At 37.3% G+C, this 16,866-nt stretch overlaps 1 protein-coding gene across 1 annotated transcript in view; it reads right to left on the reverse strand.

Annotated features, from left to right (window-relative positions):
- LOC113228200 overlaps nt 1-16,866 on the reverse strand; it is a 191,772-nt gene that overhangs the window by 20,137 nt on the left and 154,769 nt on the right. The window contains exon 4 of the mRNA XM_026461444.1: nt 7,387-7,483. Within this exon, the coding sequence (XP_026317229.1) occupies nt 7,387-7,483 (97 nt within the window). The remainder of the gene's footprint in view (nt 1-7,386; nt 7,484-16,866) is intronic.

Raw genomic sequence — 16,866 nt, forward strand, 5'->3', positions numbered from 1 at the left:
TACAAAAACAAAAAATAAATAAATAAAACATGTCCTTGTTTGACGTTTACTAGGCCCATAAATAAAATACAATTTCGGTCACTCAAAATAAAAGGGGAAAACAAATCAATTTACGCTTTTCAAAGGCTAAACAAATTGCGTCAACGTTAACTTAGAAGAATAGAGAAAATACCGCTTTTTTTAAACTCTTTGATGTCTTTGTGTAACATTGTTTGAATAGGGTGCATTCTTTTTTCGAACTCTATTGTTAATTGTATTTGTTACGGTTGTTTTGATTACGCCCACGTGCTTTTTTGTTTTAATAAAGCTCTAAAGTAACTACTTCATTTGTGTGTTTTTTGTTTATTTATGGCTATACTTTCTCGGCCTACAATTTTTATGACAAATAGACACACGCTTGTTCATAATCTCACCTGATGTTATGTGATGGACGTTTGTCAAAATGACTATTCCCTTTTTAGAGGATTGTAATTTTCATTTTCATTAAAAATAGAAAAATATAATAATTGCGTACCCGCGTCAAAGAACGTATTATTTATTATATAGCTCATGTCAAGCATCGTCACTTAAAAAAGTCTGCAGTCTGTGAACACGTAATGGATAAACCTACAAAAAACACATTACAACGATATCTATGTATACTAGCGTACAAAAAATGTTTATACTTTAACAAAAGATTCATTCTTAAGCTAGGTACTCACAAGTGGCACGAGAGGCTGGAACAGCCGTGGATCTCGCGCCAGCGCGCCGTCGGCACGATCCTGCCCAACCTCGAAGTCTGGTTGAGCCAGCGGGAGTGCGTCTTCACGTTCCGATCGGATCGGATGAATCGGATCGGACGCGAGTCGACGACGCAGTGCCACCACTGTGGGAGGGACCAGGATTCCGCCCAGCACACGCTGGAGGAGTGCCCCGCATGGGCCTCCGAGCGGAACATCCTGCATCATGTTGCCCGGATCGGGCGAGATCTCTCTCTGCCAGGCATAGTAGCGTCTATGTTGGCGGATCAAGAGTCCCATGAGGCAGTGGTCTCCTTCGGTGATGCTTCAGAAGGAGGTCGCCGAGCGTGATCGGGAGAGGGTCGATCCCGCTCGGCGGCGGCGTACCTTCGCGGCTGCGGGCGATCGGCGCGGGGGCTTCGTTCGCCAGTAAGTTAGGCAGCCGCGAGAAGGGCGGTGTGGCCCGCTTCGTCTTGAGGAGAGGAGGACGTAGCTCCTCCTTCCGGTGCGCCAAGTCGATCCCGGATCCTTCCCACTACAGCACCCGAGAAGGCCATCGTGGGGTTTTAGTCGGTAGAAGACCGGCCGCTATAACCGCTATAATAACCTCCCGCTGCCCCCGCGGCGGAGAGGTATCCTAGGAGGATTTCCCCACGCAAAAAAATAAATAAAAAGGTACTCACTAGCGAGCTGTAACAGTGACCGCTGCGTGTTATGTAACATGTAACCAAAAATTATACTGTGTACGTGGTTCGCGAGTTTGCCGCGAGCGAATCGCGTGCACTTCACAGTGAGCCGTCTGATTGAAGACTGTTTCAAGCGTATACACACTAGAACCTCGTTACTGTATCTGTCACGTTACAGTTACAGTTACAGCTCGCTAATGAGTACCCGGCTTTGTACTCTTAAACTAACAAGGTATTATATAAAAACTTACGTTACATTGTATTTTATCTCAAAATTGCGTTATATCACTAATTTATCTTCAGAATTTTGTTACATTTGCATGTCATTCATTCATCAGTCATTGTATACGATTTAATTTCAAAGTGACAGGACAACACTGTTGCTTTGAAATTAAATAGGTAATATTAATTAATTTATAGCAATTTTGAAATAATACTATGTTAGTTGTCATTTGCGATTTATGAAAATGTAATTTAATGTCATTCATAACATTAATACGAGGAATAAAAATAAACTAGCTGTTCTTGCCAGTCGTCTTGACAAACTCACTATTTCATTTAAATGGCAATGTATACGCTTCTATAATATTCCGGTCGATATTCAAAATTTGCCATTTACGAGGTTTAAAATTATAGTGAAACAAGAACTTCACATACTACAGGTTATTATTATTATACAGCTTCTACGTACTTGGACGACAAAAGTCCGTGGTAGTGACCCGTTTATCTCTTGCTTTAATTCACGATCTCAGATGTTTGAAATAAATAAAATGAAACATTGTAAATGATAAATGTATTCAATTTCTCATCAATCTGTAACTAAACAAAAAAGTCTTTTTTTTGTGACACCAAGTGACGGAACGGACAAGTGCGCTTGGTGCTAAGCGACACGCCTGTTCATAATAGTTGCATTGCTACACAGAGGTTTAAACAGTACAGATCGGAGGGGCACTGCCACTGCGCGTGTCGCCCAGAGATATAGTCGATAAGTCCCATGTGCCTGTAATTTCACCAGCATAGACCCGCACTAGGGAAATCCTGAGTCGCGGGAATCATGGACACACACATAGACAATCACAAATTACACTCAAACTCACGAGAGAAATAAATGCAGGCCATACAAATATTTCTCCCGGCCAGGGAACCGAACCTGCGGACTTTGCGTGGCAGTCCGGCATGGTAACCGTTCGGCCACGGAGACAGTTATACATATATGTACAAAGAGCAACTCGTAGAGTTTCTTGCTCATTCTTCTCAGGGGAATCTGCCTCGGGAATGAGCAGTACAGTTTAATCAATATGACGATATGAACTGTAATTTCCTAAAAAAAAAGTATATAACCAGAAATAGAGATCTCTGAGAACTCAGGCAAATGGGCCTCATATCACTTTTAAATATTAAGTCTCGTTTGCGCTGAAATCACAAATCAGAAAGCCGAAATAGTACAGCGCCAACAACTCACCTGTGTGTACGCTTCCGTATATTCCAAAAATATTCTGTATCTATTGTAATAAAGATAATAATCGTAACAATGGGGGGCTGTTTCATTTGGAGTTGTGGGAAAAACAGCAAAACATCTAATTACAAAACAAACGGAATCACATTTCGTCGGTAATTAAATATGTTTCAAATAAACTATTATTAACAACAAACAAAATATTATTATTTATTATTATAGCAAGTTAAACGGTTCGATTTGACGTGAAACAAATTGAAATTATTCCAGCGTGCCTTTAGGTCATGTCACCACTCGAACTTGTGATTACAAAGAATATCAGCATCAATGAGTGCGGATACGGATGCAGATGCTGATATTCGCGACAACCCTAGTGTAAACATAGGTTCGGATATTCCCTCACCTTTTAATGTATTTATGAGATGTGGCTACAGACGAATTTATAACGTTAATAAAGTATATAAAGTTGATTTTATTTTGTTCATTCGTTATTTGACGTATGAACAAATCGGCTGTTCTTCATATACCACAAGCACAGTTGGTTATATGAAAAAGTCCCGTGTATGATTACCAGTGAGACCGATTTGGGAAACTAAATATTTTTAATTTGTAAAATTGTTTCCGTGAGTTTCCTCGAAGGAGAGGGTTTAGGTCGTAGTTCGCCGTATTGTGGATTCTCTTTTCCACAAGGGTCGAGGGTTCAAGGTTTTCTTCGATATGCAGGTTTCATTACAATGTATTCCTTATTATTGCGTATTTCAGCTAAACATTTACAAAATGTGCGTAACTTGACATTAAAGTCACAGGTACATGACGCCACAGGGATCATATGGTTGCCTGAAAGAAATTGGTACTAAGGAATAACGTTGCCTTTTGTATTAACATCCATTAATTTTAAAAAACAAATAACGCACACACACAATGCCCTGCATTAGCCAGACTGTGTCGCGGGTGTCATGGACACACACATAAATAACCACAAATTAAACCCAAACACGCGAAAGAAATAAGTTTAAGTACAGTCGAATTGAGAACCTCTTCCTTTTTGAAGTAGGCTAAAAACTGACAAGAGTGATGCATGTGAATAATAAATAACTAAAGAAGAAATAATAATTTTAAATTATAATAAAATTTTTATTGAATGTTGTGTATCCCCTAACACACACAATGTGGTTAAACATTCTGACATTCAATAAAAATTTAATAATAGTTAGTAGCAACATCTCTAGCCAGGGTTGGTAGCTGTAAAGGTACCTAACCGGGTGACGAAATACTTTCGTAGATTTTTCATAGATGGCGCTACGGCTAAAAAGTTGAAAACCAAAACCAAATACAAAGATCCGACAACAAACACATAGAAAAATTCGTCACGTCCACTGGTTCGTGCCGTGGCTTAGTTGGCATAGCGGCTGGCACGGTTTGCTAGGAGACATCGGTTGGAATTCGGCCGGACCGAAGGAATTTTTCATCTTCGTATTAATAATTTTAAAATATAATTAATTTTTTTTATAATTTTTAAGTTTAAAAAGAAGATTTTTGAAGACTCGCGGTCACATTCCAGAAGTAGGTTATGTTTTGCTCTATATATAGCTCATTTTGTTATACGTCAAATGTCAAACAAGATACGGTTTTCATTGACAATAGCTAGCAATATTCGATAATTTAAAAGTGTTTACAACCCGACTTTGATTACGCAGTCGACTTTTTACGTTTGTTAGATTTTAAGCACGTTTCTTTCTTATTTTTTTGGTAGTTGTTCTAAACATAGAACTGAAACAAAAGTAAGCTTATGTAAACAATCTTGACTTCGCAAAATAATACAATTAATAAAAACTTTTTTCGTTCTTCATATTGCATTTACACGTGAATTTGGAACACGGAACACGTGATTCTTTCGATATTTAAATGATTGGGCCTTTTAAAAAGTTTTTTACCGAGATTTTTGTGGCTTATGTTATATTATATATGTTATATTATATAAAAACTTTTTCGTTCTTCATATTGCATTTACACGTGAATTTGGAACACGGAACACGTGATTTTGTTCGATATTTAAATGATTGGGCCTTTTCAAAAGTTTTGTATCTTGATTTTTGTGGCTTATGTTATATTATTGCGTAATATTACTAATTTATCTCCAAAATTTAGCTATATTTGCATGTCATTCGTATACGATTTAATATCAAAATGACAGCACGACACTGTCGCTTTGAAATTAAATAGGTAATATTAATATAACTCAAAGCAATTTTGAGATAATACTATGTTAGTTGTCATGTGCGATTTATGGAAATGTAATTTAATTTTTAGAAAAATTAGTAAAATATTTTTCAAGAGTTTGTAATAAGTTAGATTTGATAGGTATTGCTGTTTATTTATTAAAAAACTTTTTAAAATTTCATCTTGGTTTTAGAATCGTATAAAAATGTGCTATAAAATGTATCATTGTGTGTGGTCATTTATTATTTCAAAATATGATAATGTAAGTTCCTAATAATGCATTAAAGTTTTTACCATTGGCACGCTATATTTTCCTCTCTGTTCAGTTCTCCTCTGCCTCAAAGGTTAACTGGAAGAGATCGCTTTCAGCGATAAGACCGCCATTGCCCACATTAATTCTAAGTTATTTATGTACTGCTTTTGTTTTTTTTCCTTTGTGAGCAACAACGTTTATTATCTTTCTATCTATCTATAAAACAATACAAGCCTTGCCTCCCCAACTACCCTTGGATTGATGCAGCAGACATGAGCTGAAATGACATCATAACAGTTATCCCAGTAACCAGTTTCTCCCACCTGATGGGTAGGACAACGTTGTCGCGAATTATGTAGCAATTTTGTATTAGTTTTGTAATATCAAGCATTAATAAATTTAGTCTGTTATGATACCTAAGAGTAGGGTACTAACACAGCAGTCCAGGCATCTCAAATTCTGAAGGTGAGATACTAGGCGTCTGCTGAGAGTGCACTGGTTGGTCGGCACTACAGTTGGTAAGTTTGCACAATGTTTATTACTAACTTAGATACAGTATTTGGTGACTAGACAGCCTGAAGATAGAGTATGACGAATTAGTAACAGGATTAGAATGAGATCCGCCACTTGTACTACAGGTATAATAAGGTGGCATGAAGCGGTGGCAGAGGTAACGTTGTAGCGGCGTATCTGGAGGCCCATTATAGGGATCAGAGGATCTCACTAGTTCAGATCCAGAGGATCGATATGAGGTCAAGGACCTATTAGCATAATTATAGTAGTCTAAGAAGTAAATTGGAGTTAGAAGAAGTATACCCGAAGAAAGATACTGTTAACGACGCGCTCACATTTACATAAATATATTAGCCTTTTTATTTGTTATTTTTTTTGTAAAAAATGTCGCGTGTGTATTTACTTAAGGTACATACAAAAGCGATCGGTCGTCCAGCGCCCTCTGCCTGCGGCCAGCAGTCTCGCGAAACGACCGCACGTAATTTTTTATATATTTTAAGTGTGTTTTTTGTAATTTCTCTAAACGGTGATTAAACTGTGTGCCTATGTACGGAGTTGTATTATTGAAGAGGAATCCTAGTAGCTTACAGATACTCTATTTAAAGGCTGTTGTGATACAAAGAAAGCGCATATGTAATTGACATTATGATTAAACCTTAGGCGTGGCGACAAACGTCTCCCTACTGTTCTGTATGTAACAAGAGCGAGGACCTATACCACTTCCTAGTGGAATGTGGCTGGAGCGAAGTTGAGAGGCTTCAGCTGGGCATCAAATTCAACTTGCCAGTACTAAGTGTGGGTATGTGTAACAGCATACTGGTTAACCCTAAATCCAAAGTCGCCAGAGGGCTGTACCCCATGGTACAAACATGTATAAAATAAACGCGCACACACGCTCACTTTCTCATAGCCCCGCACTAGGGAAACCCTGTACCGCGGGTACCATGAACACACACATAGACAACCACAAATTACACTCAAACTCACGAGAGAAGTGAATGTAGGCCATACAAATATTTCTCTCGGTCGGAATCGAGGCCCGGGTTCGATCTTTGTGTGGCAGTCCAGCATGGTAACCGTTCGGCCACAGAGGCAGTTGTAGATAATTATCAGTTATTAATGTATTGATTTGTTTTGTGGATTAAGTGGTGCTATGTTCCTATGGGGGTGTCATATTCTATTAAGAACAAACCCTCTAATAAACAAAGAAAAAAGTCCCATATGCCTGTAAATTCACCAGCACCCTTACCGTTCAAAAGTGAAATGCAGTAATGCTCACACTACTGGTTGGAGGCAGAAATGGGTAGTGGCAGTACTTCTCTGGATGAACTCTTTCACAAGGAGCTCTACTAAAACTGTTTTCAAGCTCAAGCTTTTGGGAAATGACCGTTAAAGTTTCTGAAATTAAGTTTAAATTTCAAAAAGCAAATGTTTCCTTCGCTAACGACGGTATTGTTTTCAACGTACGATTAGTGTGCTTTTTAAAAAATTCGAATTGGCAAAAGAACTTTGGTACGAGAGTTTAGTTTGCAGACTCACCTCATCGTAATCAGGGGTGCGCACGACGTTCGGAGGGGCCTTGGTGACAACCCTGCCATACGCCTCCCGTGGAACTTGAGGGTAGTGGTACCGGAACCTGGTGACAGAATATAGTCATCACTTATCTTTATCACCACATTGACGATTCTTTATCATATACATAATTTGGAGAAGATAAAAAACGGCGTAAAAGTTCAGTTTATCAAAATTGAGATTGATATATAGTTTGATAATATTTTTAGGCATACATTTAAATGACTATTTTAAATTTGCAAAAGCAGCAGGGATAAAATGTAAACGGTCATCTTTTTTAATGATTGATCCTCTTTCTCTGGGACATAAAATAAACAAAATCAATGGCTATTTTAATCAAATAAATCAATTATATCTTTGAGGATCAAATAATATTATCCCATATTTTTATGGCATTTAGAGCCGTTTTCTCAAAGTTTTGTAATTATCCAAAAAACTAACTTTTTGCCGTAATCATAGTTATAAAAATAAAAGAGATGATAGGATATATTAATAATTTAAAAATTTTTCTTCAATACTCGTCGTGCTAACTTTGGGTTATGGCTTTTGCGCCTTTTCTTTCCTGATTTATATATAAAGATAGTAGGAAAACCCGTACCCAGTAGTGATACATTTATATAGCTACTTTTGTAGGTCCTTGAATACAAATTTTCCAGCTGATATTTGTTAAGAGCAAAATATTCCAGATCAATTATTGGCAGACGATTGTATTTAAAATAATTTCACCGCGGTTTAAAATGTACTCGGTCATTCTCGGACTAGTGTTCACCTACTAACTTAATTTCCATGGCAATTTTTATTATTTAAATGTTCAAGCAATTATCGCGTAAGTAATAATATTTCACGGTACAACTCTCGAATATTAAATAATAAATAAATCGAATGCGTAAATAATAAAAATTGCCACGGAAATTAGGTACTGAACACTAGTCCGACAATGACCGTACTATAACAAATAATATATATATCGAGTCACGTGAGCACCTTTAGGCATATTAGTTTGTTCTCAACGTGATAGGAATTGAGTTCCGGACCTGTGTCCGGACATTGTCTGGTTCCGGACGATCTTACGAATATCTATTATATTCGTAATATTAAGGATCTTTGTATTGGATTTGTAAATGGTTTTTTTTGCAGCAGCGCCACCTGTGAGAATTTATGAAAGTTTCTTCACTTTGCCAGTACTTTTGCAACTACCAGAAAACTGACACAGATGTCGTTATACTAGCAACATTTTATTTTTATTGGATATCATGTTTTTATTACCATGACATATATGGCATCTGTTTTTTTTTGTAAAAATATTCCACTAGTTTGTTATTATTATTGACGCACATATCGAACAAACACAAGGAAAAACAAATAAGCCACGTTGAGGCGACATACGCTGGTTCGAAGTTAGGGATTGTTCAGGTTGTTTATGAAATCACTGTCAAAAATATTCATTATTATCAACCTATTTATACGTCCCACTGCAGGGAATACCTGTGTACTCTCTCAGGGGAGGGTCTAGGCTATAGTCCGCCACGCTGACCCAGTGCGGGTTGGCGACTTCACACGTTTACTTATTTATTTTATTTTATAGATAAGGTACATCTACACTGGTACATATACCCTTAGATAGCAGTGTAACTTTACATTAGTATTGGGCTTATATGTCTACCTATTACAGACTTACACAGTAATTAATGTAATAAAATAATAATAAGCAACAAAAAGAACTACAAAGAACTTACTGGGGAAATGATTCGAGAATGTTATTTTTGAAAACATCACGGGAAAAATGTCTGTAACTATTCGAATGTTAATTTGGTTGTAAGTAGAAGATAATCTTGGTAGTGGACTGTGCTAGATAATGGACACGGGGGTGGCCGCCGCCCCTGATGTGGCCCCTAGGTGGCGTGCGGAGTGTTCCAACGCGCCCCTCTTAGTGATGGACGGATGTAGTGTGCTCCAGCTGCATCCTTGCGGGAAGGGGCTCTCGGTACTCTACCGAGATCTGGCCAGCGCCGTCGGGACTGTGGAAGAATGCGAAAGAGCCCCCGCTCCCCTGTAGTCTCGGCATAACGCGCCGAGATGAAACACCGTGGGCTTTTAGTCGATAGGAGTCCGACGTACCCTAGAGGATTTCCCCACGTAAAAAATAAGTGCTGAATTAGTTTAGTCTGGCATGGTGGTACATTAAATATTTTGGTTATTTTATGACGAGGGTATTTATAAGGTATGTTAATATTTATTTGGTTCAGAATATTGCAACATTTTATTGTACTATTTAGTCAACCATGTAAAAAGAGAAGGTCAGATAATATTCGGCGATCTCTCACGTTTTCTGAGGATTGTGAACCTTCTTCGACGTGCAGATTTTATCACAATGTTTTCCATCACCGAAAGGCTTATGGTAAATTTCAAATTAATTTCGCACATAAAGTCCGACTCGAGGTGAAAACTCAGAGGTGTGAGCCGGGATTCGAACTCACGGCTAAAAATAAAGCTGCTTCGGTTAAAAATAATAATAATAATAATAAAGAACTTTATTTATCTACATTTACAAAACAATTTAGTCGTAAATAACATCACTTATAGATACTGTGTAGATAAAAAGGATAGAGTCTCAGCTTAAGCTGTTTTTCAGACCCTACCTTTTTGAAACTCGCTACATTTTAATCATAGTATTTGTCTGACGCGTCTCGAGTAGCTCCAAAAGATATCACAAAATAATAAATATACATATATATACTCACTTAAAGTTATAATAAATATATTGTCTAGTACCTGAGATAGATAAAATATTCCACCTAAAAATACTCAAATTTGGGGTTAGGTAGAGATGAACAGCACCCGCACGTAAAAATATAATTACAAACTACATCCAATTACTTTCTGATCTTTGCCTCGAAAGTAACCAACAACAAAAGTAAATATTACTTACATAGATTTTTTTTAAATGGAATTGACTATTCTATATTTATGTATATAGACTCAAAACTGTCTCGATTCACCCAACCAGAATGTTTTAGAAAATCGTTCGACTGCTTCAAATTCTTTATTTAAACCAAGAGCGTCTTCAAGATAAATTCGAAATGCGTAATTAGCGCCAAGCGAGCGAACTACATTAAAGAAAAAAAGAGCCTTTCGAAGTGTCACGTAACTGTAGCAGACGTGGATGGTTAAAAGTTATAGCTGGAACCCAATAAGTGTCCAGTTCAAGCGAATGATTGCTATAGATAATATAGCTAGCTCCCTTTCAGAAAGAGACGAATAATTATTTAAAAAGAAACTTCGAAACGTTTAAATGGTAGTAGATTATTTTGTGCCTAGGTCAAATTTGAAAATATCTAAGAGTAAGTAAAAATTTATATAGAATATACAACGAGTATATAACTAGAAATAGAGACGAAATAAGGGCCATCCACCGATGGCAACTCATCAGGCAAATGGGCCTTATATCACTTTTAAATATCAACTCTCGTTTGCGCTGAAATCACAAATCAGAAAACTGAAATAGTACACCGCCAACAACTGATCTGTGGGTACAACTCCGTATATTCCAAAAATATTCTGTATTTATTGTAATAAAGAAAATATCTCTAACAATGGGGGGGCTGTTCCAATCGGTGAAGTGGGAAAAACAGTAAAACAACTAATTGCAAAACGAACGGAATCACATTTCATCGGTAATTAAATATGAAATATGTAATTTTGCAATTTTCGTACATTATACCAAAGCTGAAGTTAAACTGATCGATTTGAAGAGAAACAATTGACGACACCCGTCAATTATTTCGAATTCGGGCTGGCCAATCGGAGCGCAGTTGTCACCGTAACGATTTGGAAAAATAGTTTTCAAACAAATTATATGACATTTCGTCTGTATTTTTGGTTATATACTCGATGAGATTATATGTATACATCAAAAATAGAGCCATTTGCTCGGTGTTTAAAAATGACATCAATTAGTACACGTGTTTATTGTTGAGTTTTTGATGGTTTGAATAAGACTGACTAAAATTTATAATTGCTTAGTATTTAATTTCTATTTCATAATCATATACCATAATCAATACGCCATGCTGTTATAGAAATGTCAATACGTAAAAACTACATTTAACAAAGGTTATTTCGATATAGCACTAAAATACTATGATGAACGCCTTCATTTTTTAAAACCATGTGTACAACCTGTAGGTACAATTGAAATAATAATTTGACAATCTTAGCAAAGTGTAGGCATTGATGCGTTGAACAGGCAGGAGTTACCCTTGTCTTGTTTATACTATGCTGGTACGGTTGTGCTAGCATCGACTTTTAAAATTAAATCATCCTTCTATTTCTCTCGTCTGTAGAATAAATTATTTGCTTAAGATTGCGCGGAATGTTGTCTAACTTGTAAATTTTTTCTCGAAATCACCGTAACAGAAAATATAATTAAAAAACTTGTCAGAGAAAGTCAGAAACATGGCAGTGTAACTTATATTTATTTATTCACAATGTCTATGGGTGAAAGAAAAAGGTGTGACCATTTTTTAGTTGGTGTACGTACATGTTCATGATAAATAACTGTACTAATCGTTACTTTTCATCTGGGGAGATGGATGTCAAATGCGTGCTTATGCCTTTTATAAAAAAACCCAACAGGATAATTTTGGTAGATGATACTCCAACATACTTTTATTTTTGGCAATCTTGGCGGCCTAACAGTTTGCTCTGTGGCCTAATAGTCTTCTCTAAATTGGTCCTTTTTCATTACACTAACTTTTTTTAATAACATCATGTGACGGGTCGAACAAGTTGTGCGCCTGATTGTAAGCTACATGCCTGTCCATAACAGTTACAGTGCCATTCAGAGCTTTAAATTGCAAAGATCTGAGGGGCACTGTCACTGCTCCCGTCACCCTGAGACATAAGTTGACAAGTCCCATGTCCCTGTAATTTCACCAGCACCCTTACCCTTTAAAACCGGAACACAGTAATGCTGACATTACTGCTTGGCGGCAGAAATAGGTAAGATGGCAGTACTAGCCTGGACGAACTCTTTCACAAGGAGCTCTACTGCCACTAACGAATTGCACGTTAGGAATTTGTCAAGCAGAATTTTATGTGGTGGAGCTTCTTGTATTGCCTATACTTTATTCTGTATGAATACCGCTAGATAGCATTACTTGGATTTCATTTTGCGCTATGGGGGTGTTCATATGTCAAGTGATAAGGTGATGCATATTCGTAAAATAACTATGCTTGTTGAATAATATTTTTAGCGGAATATAGTTTAAATTTGTATTAATAATAATGAAAATTACTAACTATTTAATTTTACACTACACACACTTATAACATACATAAAACTATATGTATATACTGCAAGGATTTTGTAAGTATTTATTCGATATAAGAGTACACATTGCAATAACACGATATACCTATACATAAGACATAAGTACTTATTTACAAAGTATTTTATTGCATTTCGAGACGCACACGTCCGTCGCTCACTCGCTAGGATCCATTGAAAACCAGCGTCACAGCCCATTCTAGGCTGTGGCTATAGCTGAATGAGATACGAGAGAGAGAGTTTCATAATTATACATGGATCTAACCAAGGCATTTGATTATGTAAATCATAACACGCTTTTGTATACATTATGGGTATACGGTGTAAGAGGCAATGCCCAGGAACTAATAAAATCCTACCCTAAAAATAGACTTCAGTCAACACACATTAATAAAGTATGTCCCGTATCGAAAATTGAAAAGTTTTATGCATCATCACAGAGAATAGTAAGTCAAGGAGTACCTCAAGGTAGCGTATTGGGACCATTGCTATTCTTAATATACATAAATGACATTCTTAAATCAATTAACGTCCCTATGATATTGTTTGCGGATGATTGTACGGTAATTTATGACAATCAAACAAATATAAATACAAGTTTGAACTCTGGCTGGGAACGAATGGCTGAAATATAATGATCTAGTTACAAATCTTGACAAAACTAAAGTTATGAACTTTAAACAAGATACAATAAACCTATGCAAACTAGAGTGGTCTATGAAAGCAGGGAGGTCGGTGAAACAATGACAGTAAAGTTCTTAGGTTTGTATATAGATAATAATCTAAAATGGCGAACACGCCTAGAATATGTATGTGGTAAGATACTAAAGTTTTCTTATGCATTGTTTAGACTATCGAAAGTAGTAAATTTAAACGCTTTAGTGACCGCCTACCACGGTTATGTAGCAACCAACCTTAGGTATGGAATCATTTTTTGGGGAAATGCACCGCACATTGAACGCATGTTCAAAGCTCAAAAGAGATGTATTCAGATATATGCGGCTTGAATAAAACAGATAGCTGTCAACCACATTTTAAAAATTTGAAAATACTGACTCTACCACGCTTATATATATTTGAAATTTCACTTTTCATAAAGCGTCATCTTCATTTATTTGAATTCGTCACACGAGCCCGCCGTTCTCATCAACAGATAAGTAGATCATGTAAAACTGCTCTACTTCAAAAGAGTGTAATATTAATGGCTACGAAGGTATATAACAAACTTCCACTTGAAATTAGGAATCGCAACGATTGTGCAGAATTTAAAAAAATATTATTTAATTACGTAAATGATAGGACATTCTATAATATTGAAGATTTCTTATAAAATTTACATTTCACATTATTAAATTTGTTATGATTATTATTTTATTATTGTTATTATGTTTCATTAGTATTAGGTTGCATTAATTGGTTAGTTGCATTAATTACTAAAACTAAGAAAACTCGGCGGATCACAGAGATTCAAAATTCATTCTTGTAACCACTTTATAACCCGTGTAACACAAAGAAATAAATGATTTGATTTGATTTGATTGGATACTTTCGCAGCCGCACACATGTCAGTATAGTATTAAGTTATACAGTAAAATTTGTTAAATAAATACAATATAATATTAAATAAATAGAAAATAGCTTTGTGCTGTTTTTGTGTTATTTATTTTATTTATATTACTTTTTGTGTTTCTTTCTTCTATTTCTAATTATGTGTGTGGTGGACATGTACTACATCAAACTACCTTTCTCTGCGGCGAGGACGAATAGCCCCAGATTCTCCCTTTTAATATCATAATATGGGGTAAGGTACAGACTTGGGGGAGGTTTTTCTTGCTCAAAAGCGATGTATACGGGCCAACTGCAAAGTAGCGCCGTATGTCTCATGTGGTCCGCACTTCAAAATGTTAAGAGTATTGCCCCTCCCATGCCTGTAGATACTGAAAGTTGGTATAGTTGTGAAACGAAATCTACCAAAATTCATAATCGCGAAGGACGTAACTGCCAGAAGCCTAAGGAACCCTAATAAGGTGATACTTGGTGCAATACCCAAAACAAAACGTTTTCTAAATAACTCGTACGTTATGTGTGTTTTAATCATATACCAGATAGCTTTAGAGCCCTTAAGCTTCTTCCGTTAACTAGTTTGAAAAAGGAATTGGGTAGGTGGCTCTTTAATCATTTGTTCTACTCAGTTGACGAATTCATGAAATATAAGGAATAATTAACTGATGCATAATACATTTTTCTTTATGATTACTATTATTTACTTTAAATTATGACATACAGGATTATGATATCTCGTATTAAATCAATTAACTTTAATTTATCAATTTATTGTCTAATTATTGTACTTGCATGCTCTTATTTAAGAAGGCCCAATAGGTTTAAGTGCTGATGTGCATATCTTTCTGACGAAAGTGTTCAGAAGTTTCTGATGTTCGAGGTCCGAGTTCATTTATGCTCCCAGTGGCTTGGAAAAGCCTTTAGCTCACTGTTTTGTACGGTGGTGCATTTCAGTAGCCCACTACTGAGTGGCTTTAAAAAAGTGATCGGATACTCGCCAATAGTCACGCAATCGGTTTATTTGTATTGAAAGTATTTACTTCAATCGTTCCGTCTGAGCAGCTCGGTCGCGCCCTTCACCTTCGTCCGTCTTGCCCGTCGCATTCCGCAACGACGTCACGTGTTCCAGAGCCTTTGTGTTTCTTCACAAGTATTGCTTAATCGATTGTTCATTCCAGAACCAACATTGCGATGTATTTCATAACTTTACGCCACGAGTTACGTAACTGCCGCACGCTAGCTCGTTGCGTTAAATGCTCTGGGGACCACGTGACCTAAGCCCACGCTAGTCCCAAAGATTGGACTTAGTGAATCGAATCATCGTGTTGGGTGTTGTGCGGTGATCAGGCTCGACAAGGCTCTTTAATAGAAGTAGAGCTCGGGTTTGGAAGGGTAAGATTGCTGGTGCTGCCCTTTGTGAAAAAAATCGTCCAGGGAAATACTGCTGCTACCTTACGTATTTCTGCCGCCAAGCAGTAGTGAGTATAACTGCGTCCAGGTTTGGAAAGGAAAGGGTGCCGGTAATATTACAGGCACATGGCACCGGAATACAGTAATGTCAGCATTACTGTATTTCGGTTTTGAAGGGTAAAGGTACTGGTGAAATTACAGGCACATGGGACTTGTCAACTTGTGTCTCAGGGTGACGAGCGCAGTGACCCTAAGATCTTTGCGATTAAATGCTCTGATGGCACTGTAACTGTTATAGATAGGCGTGTCGCTTGCCACAAGGCGTATGATTTGTTTGTCCCGTCACTGGGTATTATAAAAAAATTGAAAAAGCCTAACCTAACCTAACCCTCAGTATCATGTTCCTATGCAATATTCGGGCCATCTGATGTACATTTTGTGCCACCACAACGTTCACCCAACATTTCTTATAGCTGTCCCCAAATCACGGCGCCCTTACTTCCTTTTTTTTTTGACACTGACATTTGCAGTCGATCGCTGGTGACCAAGTAGTCACGGACCTCGGCTCAGGGCGCTACTGGGGAATTTCGCCAGAAGGGCGTGCTGTAGGCAAGAATCTACTAATGTACGTGCTGAAGTGGAGGCTCTACGACCTCGCCGATGAGGGCGATTGGACTGATTAGCGATCTGGTGGGCCTTCAAAGTGACGAGAGTGATAGGGTTGTCAGGGTCGTTGAGGATTTCCCTTGGCCGACGTGTCCTACTTACGCGGTGGGGATGGGTCCCCGATGGGGACGTAGTTGGATGCAGGGGTCGTGAGGAGAAGAGTCGAAGTACTTCCTCGACAAACCTTCCTTGCTGCCGCTGCTCCGAATTACAATATATAAGTAATATGCACTGTGCCCACCACGCCCAAAGCAAATATTAAATAGAAGTTTCCTACCACCTTTTGAAACCACACCCCGTGCTTCTGTTCCATGTCAATATCAACGGCAAACATATTTTTTATTTGTAAAATGTTTAATTTACACTTAGTTAAGTATTCGTCATCCAAATTAAAATAATATGTATAGTATGTATATACTATACATATGAGATGTGTGTGTGTGTGTGTGTGTGTGTGTGTGTGTGTGTGTGTGTGTGTG

This window comes from Hyposmocoma kahamanoa, unplaced genomic scaffold (assembly GCF_003589595.1).
Source record: "Hyposmocoma kahamanoa isolate Upper Pololo Valley unplaced genomic scaffold, ASM358959v1 224, whole genome shotgun sequence".
In the NCBI taxonomy this organism is placed as follows: Eukaryota; Metazoa; Arthropoda; class Insecta; order Lepidoptera; family Cosmopterigidae; genus Hyposmocoma; species Hyposmocoma kahamanoa.